Genomic DNA, 20,253 nt, shown 5'->3' with positions numbered 1-20,253 from the left:
GGTAAAATGATGGAATCAATTATTAAGGATGTCATAGCAGTGCATTTGGAAAGAGATGACATGATAGGTCCAAGTCAGCATGGATTTGTGAAAAGGAAATCAAGCTTAACAAATCTGGAATTTTTTGAGGATGTTTCCAGTAGAGTGGACAAGGGAGAACTAGTTGATGTGTGTATTTGGACTTTCAGAAGGCTTTCGACTCGGTCCCACACAAGAGATTAATGTGCAAAGTTAAAGCACATGGGATTGGGGGTAGTGTGCTGAAGTGGATTGAAAACTGGTTGTCAGACAGGAAGCAAAGAGTAGGAGTAAATGGGTACTTTTCAGAATGGCAGGCAGTGACTAGTGGGGTACCGCAAGGTTCTGTGCTGGGGCCCCAGCTGTTTACACTGTACATTAATGATTTACGAGAGGATTAAATGTAGTATCTCCAAGTTTGCGGATGACACTAAGTTGGGTGGCAGTGTGAGCTGCGAGGAGGATGCTATGTGGCCGCAGAGTGACTTGGATAGGTTAGATGAGTGGGCAAATGCATGGCAGATGAAGTATAATGTGGATAAATGTGAGGTTATCCACTTTGGTGGTAAAAACAGAGAGGCAGACTATTATCTGAATGGTGACAGATTAGGAAAAGGGGAGGTGCAACGAGACCTGGGTGTCATGGTACATCAGTCATTGAAGGTTGGCATGCAGGTACAGCAGGCAGTTAAGAAAGCAAATGGCATGTTGGCCTTCATAGCGAGGGGATTTGAGTACAGGAGCAGGGAGGTGTTGCTACAGTTGTACAGGACCTTGGTGAGGCCACACCTGGAGTATTGTGTACAGTTTTGGTCTCCTATCTTGAGAAAGGACATTCTTGCTATTGAGGGAGTGCAGCGAAGTTTCACCAGACTGATTCCCGGGATGGCGGGACTGACCTATCAAGAAAGACTGGATCAACTGGGCTTGTATTCACTGGAGTTAAGAAGAATGAGAGGGGATCTCATAGAAATATTTAAAATTCTGACAGGTTAGATACAGGAAGAATGTTCCCAATGTTGGGGAAGTCCAGAACCAGGGGTCACAGTCTAAGGATAAGGGGTAAGCCATTTAGGACCGAGATGAGGAGAAACTTCTTCACCCAGAGAGTGGTGAACCTGTGGAATTCAGTACCACAGAAAGTTGTTGAGGCCAATTCACTAAATGTATTCAAAAAGGAGTTAAATGCAGTCCTTACTACTCGGGGGATCAAGGGGTATGGTGAGAAAGCAGGAATAGGATACTGAAGTTGCATGTTCAGCCATGAACTCATTGAATGGTGGTGCAGGCTCGAAGGGCCGAATGGCCTACTCCTGCATCTATTTTCTAGTTTCGATGTTTCTAATAGCAAGCATGTCCTTCCTCAGATTAGGAGAGCAAAGCTGTACACAGTATTCAAGGTGAGGCCTTACCAAGGTTCTGTACAACTGCAGTATGACCGCCCTGATCCTATACTCAAATCCTCTCGCTATGAAGGCCAATATGCCAATAAGCCTTCTTCACAGCCTGCTGTACCTGCATGCCAACTTTCAATGACTGATGTACCATGACACCCAGGTCTCGTTGCACCTCCACTTTTCCTAATCTGTCAACTTGAGATAATATTCTGCCTTCCTGTTTTTGCAACCAAAGTGGATAACCTCACATTTATCTACAATATACTGCATCTGTACACTGACTGGTGTCTCGAAGACCCATCTCACTCTGAGAGTATCTGTGAAACGACAGAGAGCTACGGGGAGAGAGCAGGGCAGTGGGATTAGTTTGGGATTGATACAGGGCTATGGGGAGAGAGTGGGGCAGTGGGATTAGTTTGGGATTCATACAGGGCTATGGGCAGAGAGTGGGGCAGTGAGATTAGTTTGGGATTGATACAGGGCTATGGGCAGAGAGTGGGGCAGTGGGATTAGTTTGGGATTGATACAGGGCTATGGGCAGAGAGTGGGGCAGTGGGAATAGTTTTGGATTGATGCAGGGCTATGGGGAGAGAGTGGGGCAGTGGGATTAGTTTGGGGATTGATACAGGGCTATGGGGAGAGAGTGGGGCAGTGGGATTAGTTTGGGGATTGATACAGGGCTATGGGCTGAGACTGGGGCAGTGGGAATAGTTTGGGATTGATACAGGGCTATGGGGAGAGAGTGGGGCAGTGGGATTAGTTTGGGGATTGATACAGGGCTATGGGGAGAGTGCGGGGCAGTGGAATTAGTTTGGGATTGATACAGGGCTATGTGGAGAGAGTGGGGCAGTGGGATTAGTTTGGGATTGATACAGGGCTATGGGGAGAGTGTGGGGCAGTGGGTTTAGTTTGGGATTGATACAGGGCTATGGGGAGAGAGCACGGCAGTGGGATGAGTTTGGGATTGATACAGGGCTTTGGGGAGAGAGTGGGGCAGTGGGAATAGTTTGGGATTGATACAGGGCTATGGGGAGAGAGTGGGGCAGTGGGATTAGTTTGGGGATTGATACAGGGCTATGGGGAGAGTGCGGGGCAGTGGAATTAGTTTGGGATTGATACAGGGCTATGTGGAGAGAGTGGGGCAGTGGGATTAGTTTGGGATTGATACAGGGCTATGGGGAGAGTGTGGGGCAGTGGGTTTAGTTTGGGATTGATACAAGGCTATGGGGAGAGAGCGGGGCAGTGGGATTAGTTTGGGGATTGATACAGGGCTTTGGGGAGAGAGTGGGGCAGTGGAATTAGTTTGGGATTGATACAGGGCTATGGGGAAAGAGCAGGGCAGTGGGATTAGTTTGGGATTGATACAGGGCTATGTGGAGAGAGTGGGGCAGTGGGTTTAGTTTGGGATTGATACGGGGCTATGGGGAGAGAGCGGGGCAGTGGGTTTAGTTTGGGATTGATACAGGGCTATGGGGAGAGAGCAGGGCAGTGGGATTAGTTTGGGGATTGATACAGGGCTATGGGGAGAGTGCGGGGCAGTGGGATTAGTTTGGGGATTGATACAGGGCTATGGGGAGAGAGCGGGGCAGTGGGATGAGGGTTGTACCAGGGGTAACAGCAAGCATTGGAGAGCGTATTATTTTTAATAGGGACTAGGGAATGAAAGGTGGTGGTGAGGGTCTGGCTGAGCAGATCGGTGACTGCAGAAATGCCATTGTTAAAAGAGGGCGAAAGGTTGGACCGTTTTGAGTTGATAAGTGCAGTTGTAAGAGAGTTTGGGGAGAGTTTTATTCCAGGGGCAGATACAGAAAGGAGTAGGTTTGTCTTGGGGAAAGGGGCATGTGGGTCTAGAGCGATACAAGGAAATGGTCAGAGATGGTCCCATCTGTAATTGACACTGTTGGAGTAACAAGGCAACGAGAGATTGCAAGGCCAAGGAGGTGTCTGTGAATATGGGTGGAGGAATTTACATGGAGGGAGTGATTGAGGGAGGACAGGAGGGTCATGAACTCAGAGTGAGTGTGGGCTCACTACAGACCTTTAAAAGGGGAAGTTGAAACGTTTCTGAGAGGACATTGCCAGTTACAGGGAGTGAGTGGACACTTTAGATTGTGATGTTACCGGAGCAACAGTGCTCTCCCTGGAGCCTCAGGCAGTTGGAGAGCAATTGCCCGGAGGCTTTTCCTGAATTGGCCACGTTTCTTTGTATGTTCCGAGAGATAGTGTTACTGGGAGGTGGGACAGGAACATGCCAGGTTATTCTGTCTGACAGACTTTATCTACTGACAGACTTTGTGTACATTTGTATGTGCAGACTGGGGATTGTCTCTGGGACCTGCCTGGTGTGTGGCTCAGAGACTTCACCCAGTCAATAGCTGAGTCCAACGACAATCCCCAGTCAGAAGCTGGCAAGATGGTTCGCTTTATTGACTGGATCTGGCGCTGGCTCCCATGGGTAACACTCACTTTGATCAATTTGTCCTGGGAGCCAGAGAGTCTGTTCCCTTGCAGGGTCCACCCTTCTCACCCTAAATTCCATAGCAACATAGAAACATAGAAATTTACAGCACAGAAGGAGGCCATTCCATCCCATCGTGTCCTCACCGGCCGACAAAGAGCCACACGGCTCTCGGTCAGCAGCCCTGAAGGTTATATATAAACCTATGAACAATGACGGAAAGGCAAAGAGCACCCAGCCCAACCAGTCCGCCTCACACAACTGTGACATCCCTTATACTGAAACATTCTACACTCCACCCCAACCGGAGCCATGTGATCCCCTGGGAGAGGCAAAAACCAGATAAAATCCCAGGCCAATTTAGGGAGAAAAAATCTGGGAAAATTCCTCTCCAACACATCCAGGCGATCGACACTAGTCCAGGAGATCACCCTGGCCGTATTCTATTCCCTGCAGTACTTACCATTATATCTGCACCGTCCAACAAAAGGTCATCCAGTAAAATCCCAATTCCCAGCTCTAGGTCTGTAACCCTGCAGGTTACTGCACTTTAAGTGCTCATCCAACCATCTCTTAAAAGTGCTGAGGGTTTCTGCATCCACCACTCTTCCAGGCAGCGAGTTCCAGATCCCCACAACCCTCTGTGTAAAGAAGCCTCTCTCAAATCCCCTCTAAACCTTCCAGCAACCACCTTAAAACTATGCCCCCTCATAATAGACCCCTCCACCAATGGAAATAGACCCTTACTATCCACTATGTCCAGGCCCCTCAATATTTTGTTGACATCGATGAGGTCTCCTCTCAACCTCCTCCGTTCCAATGAGAACAAACCCAGCCTATCCAATCGGTCCTCATAACTAAGATTCTCCATTCCAGGCAGCATCCTAGTAAATCTCCTCTGCACCCTCTCAGGTACAATCAAATCCTTCCTGCAATATGGCAACCAGAACTGCATGCAGTACTCCAGCTGTGGCCTAACCAAAGTATTATACAATTTAAGCATAACCTCCCTGCTCTTATATTCTATGTCTCGGCCAATAAAGGCAAGCATTCCGTATGCCTTCTTAACCACCTTATCCACCTGGCCTGCTACTTTCAGGGATCTGTGGACAAGCACTCCAAGGTCCCTTTGTTCATCTACACGATTAAGTGGGTTACCACTTAATGTGTATACCCTTTCCTTATTAGCATTCACAAAGTGCATCAAAGGGGGATAGAAAGGTGTTTCTGCGGTCGCAACCGAGACTCGAGGATGTATGTTGCCTCCCTTGTGCAAGGGTCAAGGATGTTTTGGAGCAGCTGCAGGGCATACTGGAGGGGGAGTGTGAACAGCCAGTTGTCGTGGTACATACAGGTACCAACGATAAAGGTAAAAAACGGGATGAGGTACTACAAGCTGAATTTAGGGAGCCAGGAGTTAAATTAAAAAGTAGGACCTCAAAGGTGGTAATCTCAGGATTGCTACCAGTGCCACGTGCTAGTCAGAGTAGGAATCGCAGGATAGCTCAGATGAATACGTGGCTTGAGGAGTGGTGCAGCAGGGAGGGGTTCAAATTCCTGGGGCATTGGAACAGGTTCTGGGGGAGGTGGGACCAGTACAAACCGGACGGTCTGCACCTGGGCAGGACCGGAGCCAATATCCTAGGGGGAGTGTTGGCTGGTGCTGTTGGGGAGGAGTTAAACTAATATGGCAGGGGGATGGGAACCAATGCAGGGAGACAGAGGCAAATAAAATGGGGGCAGAAGCAAAAGATGGAAAGGAGAATAGTAAAAGTGGAGGGCAGAGAAACCCAAGGCAAAAATCTAAAGCGGTGACATTGCAAAAAAAGTCTAAAGGGACAAAGGGTGTTAAAAAGACAAGCCTGAAGGCTCTGTGCCTCAATGCGAGGAGTAGTCGTAATAAGGTGGATGAATTAACTGCGCACGCAGCTATTAACGATTATGATATAATTGGGATTACGGAGACATGGCTCCAGGGTGACCAAGGCTGGGAACTCAACATCCAGGTGTATTCAGCATTCAGGAAGGTTAGACAGAAAGGAAAAGGAGGTGGTGTAGCATTGCTGGTTAAAGAGGAAATTAACACAATAGTAAGAAGGGACATTAGCCTGGATGATGTGGAATCTGTATGGGTGGAGCTGCGGAATACCAAAGGTCAGAAAATGCTCGTGGCAGTTATGTACAGACCACCAAACAGTAGTAGTGAGTTTGGGGATGGCATCAACCAGGAAATTAGGGATGCATGCAATAAAGGTACAGCAGTTATCATGCGACTTTAATCTACATATAGATTGAGCTAACTAAGCTGGTAGCAATGCGGTGGAGGAGGATTTCCTGGAGTGTATTAGGGATGGTTTTCGAGACCAATATGTCGAGGAACCAACGAGAGAGCTGGCCATCCTAGACTGGGTGATGTGTAATGAGAGAGGATTAATTAGCAATCTTGTTGTGCGAGGCCCCTTGGGGAAGAGTGACCATAATATGGTAGAATTCTTTATTAAGATGGAGAGTGACACAGTTAATTCAGAGACTAGGGTCCTGAACTTAAGGAAAGGTAACTTCGATGGTATGAAACGAGAATTGGCTAGAATAGACTGGCAAATTATACTTAAAGGGTTGACAGTGGATAGGCAATGCCAGACATTTATAGATTACATGGAAGAACTTCAACAATTGCACATCCCTGTCTGGAGTAAAAATAAAACAGTGAAGGTAGCTCAACCGTGGCTAACAAGGGAAATTAGGGATAGTGTTAATCTCCAAGGAAGAGGTTTATAAATTGGCCAGAAAAAGCAGCAAACCTGAGGACTGGGAGAAATTTAGAATTCAGCAGAGGAGGACAAATTGTCTAATTAGGAGGAGAAAATAGAGTATGAGAGGAAGCTTGCAGGGAACATAAAGACTGACTGCAAAAGCTTCTATCGATATGTGAATAGATAAAGATTAGTGAAAACCAACGTAGGTTCTTTGCAGTCAGAATCAGGTGAATTTATAATGGGGAACAAAGAAATGGCAGACCAATTGAACAAATACTTTGGATCTGTCTTCACTAAGGAAGACATATAACCTTCCGGAAATACTAGGGGTTCGAGTGTCTAGTGAAAAGGAGGAACTGAAGGAAATCCTTAATAGCCAGGAAATTGTGTTGGGGAAATTGATGGGATTGAAGGCCGATAATTCCCCAGGGCCTGACAGGCTGCATCCCAGAGTATTTAAGGATGTGGCCCTAGAATTAGTAGGTGCATTGGTGATCATTTCCCAACATTCTATTAACTCTGGATTAGTTCCTATGGACTGGAGGGAGAGCGAAAACTGGTAATTATAAACCGGTTAGCCTGACATCGGTGGTGGGGTAAATGTTGGAATTAATTATTAAAAATCAAATAGCAGCCCATTTGGAAAGCACTGATAGGATCGGTCCAAGTCAGCATGGATTTATGAAAGGGAAATCATGCTCAACAAATCTTCTAGAATTTTTTGAGAATGTAACTAGTCGAGTGGACAAGGGAGAACCAGTGGATGTGGTGTATTTGGTCTTTCAATAGGCTTTTGACAAGTCCCACACAAGAGATTAGTGTGCAAAATTAAAGCACATGATATTGGGGACAATGTACTGACGTGGATAGAGAACTGGTTGGCAGACAGGAAGCAGAGAGTTAGGATAAACAGGTCCTTTTCAGAATGGCAGGCAGTCACTAGTGGGGTGCCGCAGGGCTCAGTGCTGGGACCCCAGCTCTTTACAATATACATTAATGATTTAGATGGAGGAATTGAGTGTAATATCTCCAAGATTGCAGATAACACTAAGCTGGGTGGCAGTGTGAGCTGTGAGGAGGATGCTAAGAGGCTGCAGGTTGACTTGGACAGGTTAGGTGAGTGGGCAAATGCATGGCAGGTGCAGTATAATGTGGATAAATGTGAGGTTATCCACTTTGGGGGCAAACACTGGAAGACAGAATATTATCTGAATTGTGACAGATTCGGAAAAGGGGAAGTGCAACGAGACCTGGGTGTCATGGTACATCAGTCACTGAAGGTTGGCATGCAGGTACAGCAGGCGATGAAGAAGGCAAATGGCATGTTGGCCTTCATAGTTCAAGGATTTGTGTATCGGAGCAGGGAGGTCTGACTGCAGTTGTACAGAACCTTGGTGAGGCCACACCTGGAATATTGTGTTCAGTTTTGGTCTCCTAATCTGAGGAAGGATGTTCTTGCTATTGAAGGAGTGCAGCAAAGGTTCACCAGACTGATTCCCGGGATGGCAGGACTGACATATGTGGAGAGACTGAATCAATTGGGTTTGTATCCACTGGAGTTTAGAAGAATGAGAGGGGATCTCATAGAAACATATACAATTCTGACGAGATTAGACAGGTTAGATGCAGGAAGAATGTTCCCATTGCTGGGGAGATACAGAACCAGGGGTCACAGTCTAAGAATAAGGGGTAAGCCATTTAGGACCGAGATGAGGAGAAACTTCTTCACTCAGAGAGTGGTGAACCTGTGGAATTCTCTACCGCAGAAAGTTGTTGAAGTCAGTTCGTTCGATATATTCAAAAGGGAGTTGGATGGGGCCCTTACGGCCAAAGGGAGCAAGGGGTATGGAGAGAAAGCAGGGATGGGGTACTGAGGGAATGATCAGCCATGATCTTATTGAATGGCGGTGTAGGCTCGAAGGGCCGAATGGCCTACTCCTGCAACTAATTTCGATGTTTCCACCTTTCTCACACTTCTCTGAATTAAATTCCATTTGCCACTGCTCTGCCCACCTGACCAGTAGATTGATATCCTCCTGCAGCCCATGACTTTCCTCTTCATTATCAACCACACAGCCAATTTTAGCATTGTCTGCAAACTTCTTAATCCTACTCCCGATATTCAAATCTAAGTCATTGATATATGCCACAAAAAGCAAGGGAACCAGTACTGAGCCTTGCGGAACCCCACTGGAAACATCCTTACAGTCACAAAAACATCCATCAACCATTACCCTTTGCTTCCTACCTCCAAGCCAATTTTGGATCCAACTTGCCACTTTGCCCTGTATCCCATGGGCTTTAACCTTCATGACCAGTCTAACATGTGGGATCTTATCTAAAGCCTTGCTAAAGTCCAAATATTACATCGTACACATTGCCCTCATCGACCCTCTTGGTTACTGCCTCAAAAAAGTCAATCAGGTTAGTCAAACAGGATCTTCCCTGAACAAATCCGTGCTGACTGTCCCGAATCAATCCTTGCCTATCCAAATGCAGATTTATCCTGTCTTTTAGGATTTTTTTCAATCATTTTCCCACCTCTGACGTTAGGCTGACAGGCCTGTAATTACTCGGCCTATAACTTTTGTCCCTTATTAAACAAGGGTACTACATTAGCAGTTCTCCAACACTCCGGCACCTTGCCCAGATCCAAAGAGGACTGGAAAATGATGGTCAAGACCTCGGCTATTTCCTCTTTTAATTTGCTGGGATGCATTTCATCCGGGCCTGGGGAATTATCTACTTTCAAACCTGCTAACCCCTTTAATACTTCCTCTCTCAGTATATTTATTTCCTCCAGAATATTACACTCCTCCTCTATAGCAGTATCCGGATTACCTCTTTCCTTTGGATTGCTACCAGTGCCACGTGATAGTCAGAGTAGAAATCGCAGGATAGCTCAGATGAATACGTGGCTTGAGGAGTGGTGTAGAACGGATTCAAATTCCTGGGACATTTGAACCGGTTCTGGGGGAGGTGGGACCAGTACAAACCGGATAGTCTGCACCTGGGCAGGACCGGATCCAATGTCCTAGGGGGAGTGTTTGCTCGTGCTGTTGGGGAGGAGTTAAACTAATATGGCAGGGGGATGGGAACCTGTGCAGGGAGACAGAGGAGAGTAGAATGGGGGCAGAAGCAAAAGATAGAAAGAAGGAAAGTAAAAGTGGAGGATAGAGAAACCCAAGGCAAAAAGCAAAAAGGGCCACATTGCTGCAAAACTCTAAAGGGGCAAAGTGTGTTACAAAGACAATCCTGAAGGTTCTGTGCCTGAAAGTGAGGAGTATTTGGAATAAGTTGGACGAATTAACTGCACAGATAGCAGTTAATGGGTATGATGTAATTAGCATCACAGAGACGTGGCTCCAGGGTGACCAAGGCTGGGAACTCAACATCCAGGGGTATTCAACATTTTGGGAAGGATAGACAGAAAGGAAAAGGAGGTGGGGTGGCGTTGCTGGTTAAAGAGGAAATTAATGCAATAGTAAGGAAGGACATTAGCTTGGATGATGTGGAATCGGTATGGGTGGAGCTGCGGAATACCAAGGGGCAGAAAATGCTAGTGGGAGTTGTGTACAGACCACCAAACAGTAGTAGTAAGGTTGGGGACAGCATCAAACAAGAAATTAGGGATGCGTGCAATAAAGGTACAGCAGTTATCATGGGCGACTTTAATCTACATATTGATTGGGTTAACCAAACTGGTAGCAATGCGGTGGAGAAGGATTTCCTGGAGTGTATTAGGGATGGTTTTCTAGACCAATATGTGGAGGAACCAACCAGGGAGCTGGCCATCCTAGACTGGGTGGTGTGTAATGAAAAGGACTAATTAGCAGTCTTGTTGTGCGAGACCCCTTGGGGAATAGTGACCATAATATGGTCGAATTCTTTATTAGGATGGAGAGTGACACAGTTAATTCAGAAACTAGGGTGCTGAACTTAAGGAAAGGTAACTTCGATGGTTTGAGGAGTGAATTGGCGAGAATAGACTGGCAAATGATGCTTAAAGGGTTGGCAGTGGATAGACAATAGCAAACATTTAAAGGTCACATGGATGAACTTCTGCAATTGTACAACACTGTCTGGAGTAAAAATAAAACGGGGAAGGTGGCTCAACCGTGACTAACAAGGGAAATTAAGGATATTGTTAAATCTAAGGAAGAGGCATAGAAATTGGCCAGAAAAAGCAGCAAACCTGAGGACTGGGAGAAATTTAGGATTCAGCAGAGGAGGACAAAGGGTTTAATTAAGAGGGATGAAAATAGAGTATGAGAAGAAGCTTGCCGGGAACATAAAATCTGACTGCAAAAGCTTCTATAGATATGTGAAGAGAAAAAGATTAGTGAAGACAAACGTAGGTCCCTTGCGGTCGGAGTCAGGTGAATGTATAATTGCAAGTTGGCTCCAAAATTGGCTTGGAGGTAGGAAGCAAAGGGTAATGATTGATGGATGTTTTTGTGACTGGAAGGATGTTTCCAGTGGGGTTCTGCAGGGCTCAGTACTGGGTCCCTTGCTTTTTGCGGTATATATCAACAATTTAGATTTGAATATAGGGAGTATGATTAAGCTTTTGTTCTGCATCCTTTTTTAAATAGGGGCGTTACATTTGCGGTTTTGTAATCCACTGCGACCGCCTCAGAATCCAGGGAATTTTGGTCGATTACAACCAAAGCATCCACTATTGCTGCCGCTACTTCTCCGAAGATGTAGGCGTCAGGTCCAGGGTGTAGTATCCCTGCACCTCACTACAAACTCACACGAGGCATGGATATATCAGACACGGTCACTCTGTGACCTTCACTTTATTCCCAGGACCAAGGAGTACTGACCCTGGGTGGGACCTCCCCTTTTATACCTGGAAACCCAGGTGAGGAGTGTCTCCCGCAAGTTCACCCCCCTGTGGTCAGGGTGTGCATTTCTAGGGTACAGGTACAGGGTGCATGAGTTACAGTTACATGACTATGTCATTGCAAGATGGTGAAATACATGACATCACCTCCCCCCTTGAGACTTTTAGTTTCCGAGGTTAAGTCTGTCAGGTGGTCGGCGCTCTCTCGTGGAGCGCTGCAGTTGTGACTCTGGTGGCTGAGCCTCAGCACGTGTCTCTGTCACTTGAGGTGATTCCGGCCTGTCCGGGCTGGCCGCCGGGACTGTGCATGCTGAGGGCTGTCTTTGTTGTTCGTGCGCTGGCAGTGGTGTGGGTGCTATCCCATCATGCTCTTCTTCAGGTTCCTCCGTGTCTGCACTGAACCTTGTCTTTACTTGGTCCAAGTGTTTGCGGCATATCTGCCCATTGTTTAGTCTGACCACCATGACCCTGTTTCTTTCTTTGCCAATTACGCTGCCCTCAAGCCACTTGGGTCCCAAAGCATGGTTAAGAACAAATACTGGGTCATCTATTTCTATCCACCTCCCCCTTGAGCCTCGATCATGGAGCTCGGTTTGGGACTGGCGCTTGCCCTCAACAATGTTTGCCAGGTCTGGGTGAATGAGGGACAGCTGCGTCTTGAGCGTGCGTTTCATGAGGAGTTCCGCTGGCGGGACTCCCGTGAGCGAGTGCGGGAGGGACCTGTAGGCCAGCAGGAGGCACGATAGGTGGTACTGAAGGGTGGGACCCTGGATACGTAGCATGCCCTGCTTTATGACTTGGACCACGCGTTCCGCCTGACCATTGGAGGCCGGCTTGAAAGGCGCTGTCCAGACGTGCTTGATACCATTGCCCGACATAAACTCCTGGAATTCATGGCTGGTGAAACACGGGCCATTATCGCTGACCAGGATATCCGGCAAGCCCTGGGTCGCGAAAACCATACGCAGACTCTCCACGGTGGTGGATGTCGTGCACGAGTTTAATATGATGCACTCGATCCACTTCGAGTACGCATCGACAACGATCAGGAACATTTTCCACATGAACGGGCCCGCGTAGTCTACGTGAATACGAGACAATGGGCTGGTGGGCCAGGGCCACGGGCTGAGTGGGGCCTCCCTGGGGGCATTGCCCAGCTGGGCACACGTCGTGCACCTGCGAACCCAGTGTTCCAGGTCTGAGTCAATCTCCGGCCACCATACATGTGACCGGGCAATGGCCTTCATTAACACGATGCCTGGGTGCTCGCTGTGGAGTTCCCTGATGAACGCTTCCCTTCCTTTCTGGGGCATAAATACCCGGCTGCCCCATAACAGGCAGTCGGCTTGGATGGAGAGTTCATCCATCCGTCTCTGAAACGGTCTGACCTCCTCGGGGCACGCCCTGTGTGTGGGCGCACAATCCCCAGTCAGGACACATTTCTTTATCATGGATAGGAGGGGGTCCCTGTTGGTCCAGAGTTTGATCTGGTGGGCTGTGATGGGGGAGCCCGCAGTGTCAAAAGCCTCAACGGCCATGACCATCTCAGCGCTCTGCTCCGACGCCCCCTCAGTGGTGGCCAGTGGGAGCCTGCTGAGTGCATCAGCGCAGTTTTCGGTGCCTGGCCGGTGCCGTATGGTGTAGTCATACGCAGCCAGTGTGAGGGCCCAGCGCTGTATGTGAGCTGATGCATTAGCATTGACAGCCTTGCTGTCGGACAACAGGGATGTTAACGGCTTGTGGTCCGTCTCTAGCTCGAACCGTCTACCGAAGAGGTACTGGTGCATCTTTTTCACACCGTACACACAGGCGAGTGCCTCCTTCTCGACCGCGCCCTATCCACGCTCTGCCTGGGAGAGCGACCTGGAGGTGTAAGCCACTGGTTGGAGTTGGCCGTCATCGTTACCCTGCAACACACACCCAACCCCGTAGGATGACGCATCGCACGTTAAAACCAGTTTTTTGCAGGCGTCATACAAAGTCAACCGTTTGTTGGAACACAGCAGTTCCTCGCCTTATTGAAAGCCCGTTCTTGACAGTCCCCACAAAACCATTCACAACCTTTACGCAGGAACATGTGTAACGGCTCCAACAATGTGCTTCAGTTCGGCAGAAAGTTCCCGAAATAGTTCAAAAGTCCCAGGAATGATCACAGCTCCGACGTGTTTCCAGGCCTGAGTGCCCGGTGAATCACCTCAGTTTTTGATTCAGTGGGCCTGATCCCGTGTACAGCAACCCTCCTGCCCAAAAACTCGACCTCTGGGGTCAAAAACACACACTTGGCCTTTTTCAGCCGCAAGCCTACCCGATCCAATCGGCGTAGCATCTCCTCCAGGTTGTGGAGGTGTTCCTCGGTGTCTCGACCCGTTATGGGAATGTCGTCTTGGAACACAATCGTTCCAGGGATGGACTTGAGCAAACTTTCCATGTTTCTCTGAAAGATAGCTGCTGCCGAACGAATGCCAAACGGACACCTGTTGTAGATAAATAATCCCTTGTGTGTCGTGATGATGGTCAGAAGCTTGGATTCTTCAGTCTGTTCCTGAGTCATGTCGGCCAGAGTGAGGTCCAGCTTCGTGAACAGCTTACCACCTGCCAGTGTGGCAAAAAGGTCCTCCGCTCTCGGGAGCGGGTATTGGTCTTGCAGCGACACTCGGTTGATGGTGGCCTTGTAGTCGCCACAAATCCTGACCGAGCCGTCTGCTTTAAACACAGGAACGATGGGACTGGCCCAGTCGCTGAATTCAACGGCCGAAATTATGCCCTCTCTGAGCCTGTCCAATTCACATTCAATATTTTTATGCATCACATACGGCACCGCTCTGGCCTTGTGGTGCACTGGTCTGGCGTCCGGAGTGATGTGTATCACTACTTTAGTGCCCTTGAACGTTCTGACACCGGGTTGAAACAGTGACCTGAATTTTTGCAGGACCTGTGAGCATGAATTTCGCTCCACGGATGAAATGACGTGCACTTCCCCCCATTTCCATTTCATCCCAGCTAACCAACTCCTCCCCAAAAGCACGGGGCCATTTCCCGGAACGACCCAGAGTGGCAGCCGGTTCTGTGATCCATTATATGTTACCACCAAGTTTGCACTGCCCAGCACTGGGATGATCTCTTTGGTGTAAGTCCGTAGCTGCGTCTCATTGCGTTCCAGTTTGGGCCTGCTAGCTCTGTGTGGCCATAGTCTCTTAAATTGTTGGGCACTCATGAGTGACTGGCTCACTCCCGTATCCAGCTTCATGTGCACCGGGATGCCATTCAGTAAGACTTGCATCATCATGGGTGACGTTTAGTGTATGAGCTGTGGACGACAGCCACGTGAACCCGCTGAACTTCAGCATCCATGGCTTTACCCCAGGCATCATCCTGCATTGCAGATCCCTCGTCTGGTTCCTCTGTCTCACAGATTAGCCTCGCTACTGCCTTTTTGCACATCCTGGCCAAGTGTCCACTGATATTACAAATCCTACAGGTATATTGCTGGAATCTGCAGCTTCTTGCATTGTGTCTACCCCCCACATCTCCAGCATGAGCTGAGATTGAGATTGCGGTTAACAAAGGGACTATTACCCAGCATTCCCCTCTGATTGCCCATTTGGCTGTTTCTAAGCACTCTGATGGTGGGTGTTAATGGTCCTATCGCGGGACGCATTGTTCCTCGAGATGGCGTGAATTGCCAATCCCCTCTCCATTGTCCTTGTTGCAGGCCCACCCTAGAGCCTGTTGCTGCCTGGGTGGTTTCGAAATGCCCTTGCCTGCCTGCGGGGTCCCGAGCAGTTTTCACCATGTTAACTCCCTGGTCCATCGCCACGTTGGGACCAGGGTTGCGTGCGTAAATTTGCTTGGTCTCCTCTTCCCCTGCCATAAAGGTCTGAGCTTTCAACGCCGCCCCTTCTAAAGTCAAGTCCTTGGTCTCTATGAGCTTCCTGGAAATGCTGGCATGATTAATGCCCTCGATGGCAAAAGTCCCTTAATATCTCCCCCTGCAGGCATCAGAGAACTTACAGAAACTGGCCAAGCACTGCAGGTCCGCCACGAAGTCCGAGATGTTTTGTCCCTCCCGGTGCCGGTGAGAGTAGAACCGGTGTAGGCCATGTGTACACTACTTGCCGGCTTGAGATGCTCACTGATCAGTTGGCTGAGCTCTTCAAAAGACTTGTCCGCCGGCTTTTGGGGTGCGAGCAGGTCTTTCATCAGCGCATACGTCTGTGGTCCACAGCTGGTCAGTAGGTGCATACGTCTGTGGACCACAGCTGGTCAGTAGATGCATACGTCTGTGGACCACAGCTGGTCAGTAGATGCATATGTCTGTGGACCACAGCTGGTCAGTAGATGCATACGTCTGTGGACCACAGCTGGTCAGTAGATGCATACGTCTGTGGACCAGAGCTGGTCAGTAGATGCATACGTCTGTGGACCACAGCTGGTCAGTAGATGCATACGTCTGTGGACCACAGCTGGTCAGTAGATGCACCCTCCGCTTGTCAGCCGCTGTCTCTTCCAGCCAGTCCTTTGTGACAAAGCTCTGCTGGAGTCTTTCCACAAAGTCATCCCAGTTCTCACCCACACAGTAACGTTCCTCTGTGCCACCGGTGGCCATCCTCGTGGTTCGGTGATTCCCGTTTCTCGTCGCCAAATGTAGTGTCTCTGCACCTTACTACAAACTCACACGAGGCATGGATATATCAGACACGGTCACTCTGTGACCTTCACCTTTATTGGCAGGACTAAGGAGTACTGACCCTGGGTGGGACCTGCCCTTTTATACCTGGAAACCCAGGTGAGGAGTGTCTCCCGCAAGATGACCCCCTGTGGTCAGGGTGTGCATTTCTAGGGTACAGGTACAGTGTGCATGAGTTACAGTTACATGACCAAATCATTACAAGATGGTTAAATACATGACACAGGGGACTTGTACGCCTTTAGTCCCATTATTTTACTGAGTACTACTTCATTAGCGATAGTGATTGTATGAAGTTCCAACCTCCCTACAGCCCCTTGCTTATCCACTATTGGGGTGTTTCAGTGGCTTCTACAGTGAAGACGGATACAATATATTTGTTCAATGTCTCGACCATTCCCCAGTCTCATCCTCCAGGGGAGGAACATTTACTTTAGCCACTGTTTTCCTTGTTATGTACCTGTAGAAACTCTTACTGTGTTTTTATATTTCGTGCTTGTTTCCTTTCATACTCTATCTTCCCTCTCTTTGTCAATTTTGTATTTGTTCTTTGCTGGCTTTTAAACGTTTCCCAATCCTCTGGTCTCCCACTGATCTTGGCCCATTGCAGGCCCTTGTTTTCAATGTGATGCCGACCCTTATTTCCTCAGTTAGGCACGGATGGTTATCCGTTCTCTTACAGTCTTTCCATCTCATTGGGATATATTTTAGTTGCGAGTTAAGAAATATCTCCTTAAATGTCTGCCACTGATCATCAACCGTCCCGTACTTTAATCTATTTTCCCAGTCCACTTTAGCCAACTCTGCCCCCATACCTTTGTTTTCTCAATAATTTAAGCTTAGGACACTGGTTTGAGAACTAACTTACTCACCGCCCAACAGAATTTCAAATTGAACCATGTTATGGTCATTCATTTCACTGCACCAGATCTAAGATAGCCTGCTCGCTGGTTGGATCCGCAACATGCTGTTCAAGGAAACCATCCAGGATACACTCTATGAACTCTTCCTCGGGGCTACGCTGGCCAATTTGCTTTGTCCAATCAATATGTAGGTTAAAATCGCCCAGGATTCTTTCGGTGCATTTATTACAAGCCTCCATCTGCCATGATCTTGCATGGCAGAGCAGGCTCGAGGGGCTCAATGGACTAATCGTGCTCCTATTTACTGCAAAAGCTTCCACAGATATGTGAAGAGAAAACGATTAGTGAAGACAGACGTAGGTCTCTTGCAGTCAGATTCAGGCACTGATGGAAAGCCTGGCCGACAGGAGCTGCCATCGTACCTGGTGTTGGACCTCCTCCTTACCATGCTGGGTTGTGGGGATTGGTGCAGGGCCGGGCCGAGTGGCTCCCCCTAGCCACTCACTCACTGCTTTGGTGAACAAACCTCTATCTGCTGCTGACCTCGACTCTCGCTGTAACTCACCTGGCCTCACTTCTGGGAAGGGGAAGGTCAGTGACATCAACCAGCCAATGGGAATAGATCCTGCCGCCAGCTTTGTGCTGGGTACCAGAGCTGTATATGCTGTGCCGAGCGCGAGTGAGAACATCCATATGTGAGGCAGGGAGTGGTCCTGAGGAACACTACTCCATTGTCTAGGCAACGGATGTTGCCACCTTAGTGCAGGCAGGAGACCAGCTACTTTAGGTGGTACTTTAGGGGGTGCCATCCTTTTGCAGGTCACTGCTGACCTTGCAGAGGATCCTGACAGATTGTCACTCCCCGCCCAGGGAGCCCTGTGTAGACAGTGTGTGAGTGAGTGTGATAATATTCACCATGAGGGAGAGTGGCTCGGACACAATGGGCCTTAAATTCCGGCCTCACCAGGTCAGGCCCAAGTGTACATGCCCCGGAAACCGGCTTTTCCGATCTGTCAAAGATTTCTCCATATGGATTCTCCAAATCCCGGGGAGAAGACCATTTGTGTGGGTGAGATTGGGTCATTTGCCCAAATCATGCCCAGAGAATGTCCTTCAAACTCTTAAACCAGGTAAAAGCAGGTCGATACATTACTTTTACCAGTGTAAGAGTTCGAAAACATATCAAAAATAAACTTAAATACATATTTTTACAGTAAAAACCCTTTCCACCAAGGATCATTTATTTTAAACCTTATTGAAACATGTTAAAAAAATTCCAAAACATTTTTTTAACAAAACATTTAATTGACTTTAATTTCAATTAATTTTAAATGTGTGAGGTGTTTTTTAATTTATTCTGTTGCTTTTCAATATTGAGGTGTTTATTCACATTGATAATAATGGGAACTCTGAAAAAGCGAGTTGCCATTATTATCACTGAGAATACTGCAGCGTGATTGGTGCTTCAGGCCCATGTGACTCCAGCTTTACTGTACGTATGGGGAAGGCCATTTCCCTAACGCTACACATGGAATGAAGGTCTCGGATGGGAATCGAAGGTTTACGTAAAATATCCTCCGGTCGGAGGCATTTGTCCGAAGGAAGCCCCCAACCGGGATTTCCCCCCCATTATCTGGTGGCATTGAGTTCTGAGGCTGTAAAGTCTCTGCTGCTTCTTATCGTTTAATGCATTTTACAATTACAACAAAGGGATATTTCAGCACATTCTTCCACTGCTCCCGGAACTTAGTCTGTGTCACGGCGTAAATCCCAGTGTTTGTACAGCAACTCAGCTGCTGCAGCATGTATCCCAGTTCAGTTACTAACGCAGGTATAAATACAAGATGTGAAATCCAAACAAGCCGGTTTGCCACAAGAGCCACCATATACATTGCCCACAGCAGGATGAAATTCCCCGAGATAACAAACAATAAAATCATGGATTTCCTGCGACTCTCCATCTCGGGGTCTCTGGGACTCTCCCCACTGCTGTGACCCCGGAGTCTCCTGCGAGCTCTGCTGGCCAGTAAAATGTATCTGACAGTGAGAGCATTGAGCAGCAGGATCAGAATAAATGGGACACACGGGGTTAGAATATAATGAAGTAGTTCGAATACTGCCCAGCCCAGTGATGCATAATTAGTGTAATACAGATCACAAAACCAGGGGTTGTTACCAAGCACATACCAACCTGTGAACATAAAATACCAGGGTATGTTCTTTAAACAGCTCAGCACAGTCACTGTTCCCAGAACCACAGCCGCCGTTCTCTCGGTGCTATATTTAGTTTTCAGCTTCTGGCAACAAATGGCCACAAATCGATCGAAGGTGAAAGTGATGGTGAACCAGACAGAACAGTCTGTGGCTGCATAGAGCAGGACGGCGTGGATATTACACGGGGGGATGGAATACACGAAAATAAACTGTTCCTCATAACGAATCGGAATGTGCCTCAGTATCAGATCCAGGATCACGACCAGTAGATCCGCTGTTGCCATGGCCACCAGGTAACGAGTGACACATTTGGAGAGTCCACACTTTCCCCGGGACAGGATCATTATCGTCACTAAGTTCACTGTGAGGAAAGGAAATAACCAGTTAAATTAAACATCAGGCTGGGAGCAAGAGCAGAAGATTGATGGGATTCGGTCTGCAATCTGCAAATCATTAGTGACATGAAATGATATAATCTAATTCTCGTACCTGAGGAAATGAATGCAGGGTTTATTGCAAAAATAATAAGGAATCAATAAATGAAATGGGGATAAAGACAACATGAAATGAACAGATGTTTGATCAATGAGACATTAAATGATAGATCTACCTTTAGCTCAGCAGGCAACAACACTGCCCGAGGTAACAGGGACACACGGGTCAAGAACCTCTCAGGAAGCCTTCGTGTCCCGGGATCAGTCAGCACCGAGAGCGGTGGGATTCACTTCTGTGCCGCTGTGTTGGTGGGAGGGGGCGGTGATGGGGGGAGAGGGAGGGAGACCCTCATTGTATTCTTGCTCCTGCTGAGGATATGGATTCTAATTCGAACTGAAAGTGAGTGTAACAGAAATAAACATCGACTGCAATTTTGGCGTGCAATAATTACAGGTGGTTCTACTTAAAATGTATGAAGCTAATATGACGATGTTAGGTTATTAAATACAAATGTACAGCAGTTAGAAAGATAACTGGGCTGCAGGAAGTGTATTGAACAATGAGCTTTACACCTTT

The 20,253-nt window shown here is 47.9% G+C and overlaps 1 protein-coding gene across 1 annotated transcript in view; it reads right to left on the bottom strand.

Annotated features, from left to right (window-relative positions):
* The window catches only part of LOC139244011 (probable G-protein coupled receptor 139), a gene marked incomplete at its 5' end in the record, with an annotated part of 49,837 nt that extends 30,242 nt beyond the window's left edge, over positions 1–19,595 (bottom strand). The window contains one exon of the mRNA XM_070870946.1: positions 18,732–19,595. Coding sequence (XP_070727047.1) covers positions 18,732–19,595 — 864 coding nt within the window. The remainder of the gene's footprint in view (positions 1–18,731) is intronic.
* Positions 19,596–20,253: the final 658 nt, after the last annotated feature.

Source organism: Pristiophorus japonicus, unplaced genomic scaffold, assembly GCF_044704955.1.
Source record: "Pristiophorus japonicus isolate sPriJap1 unplaced genomic scaffold, sPriJap1.hap1 HAP1_SCAFFOLD_199, whole genome shotgun sequence".
NCBI lineage: Eukaryota > Metazoa > Chordata > Chondrichthyes > Pristiophoridae > Pristiophorus > Pristiophorus japonicus.
Note: the sequence above shows the minus strand (reverse complement) of the source record. Positions and strands in the feature narration are given on the sequence as shown.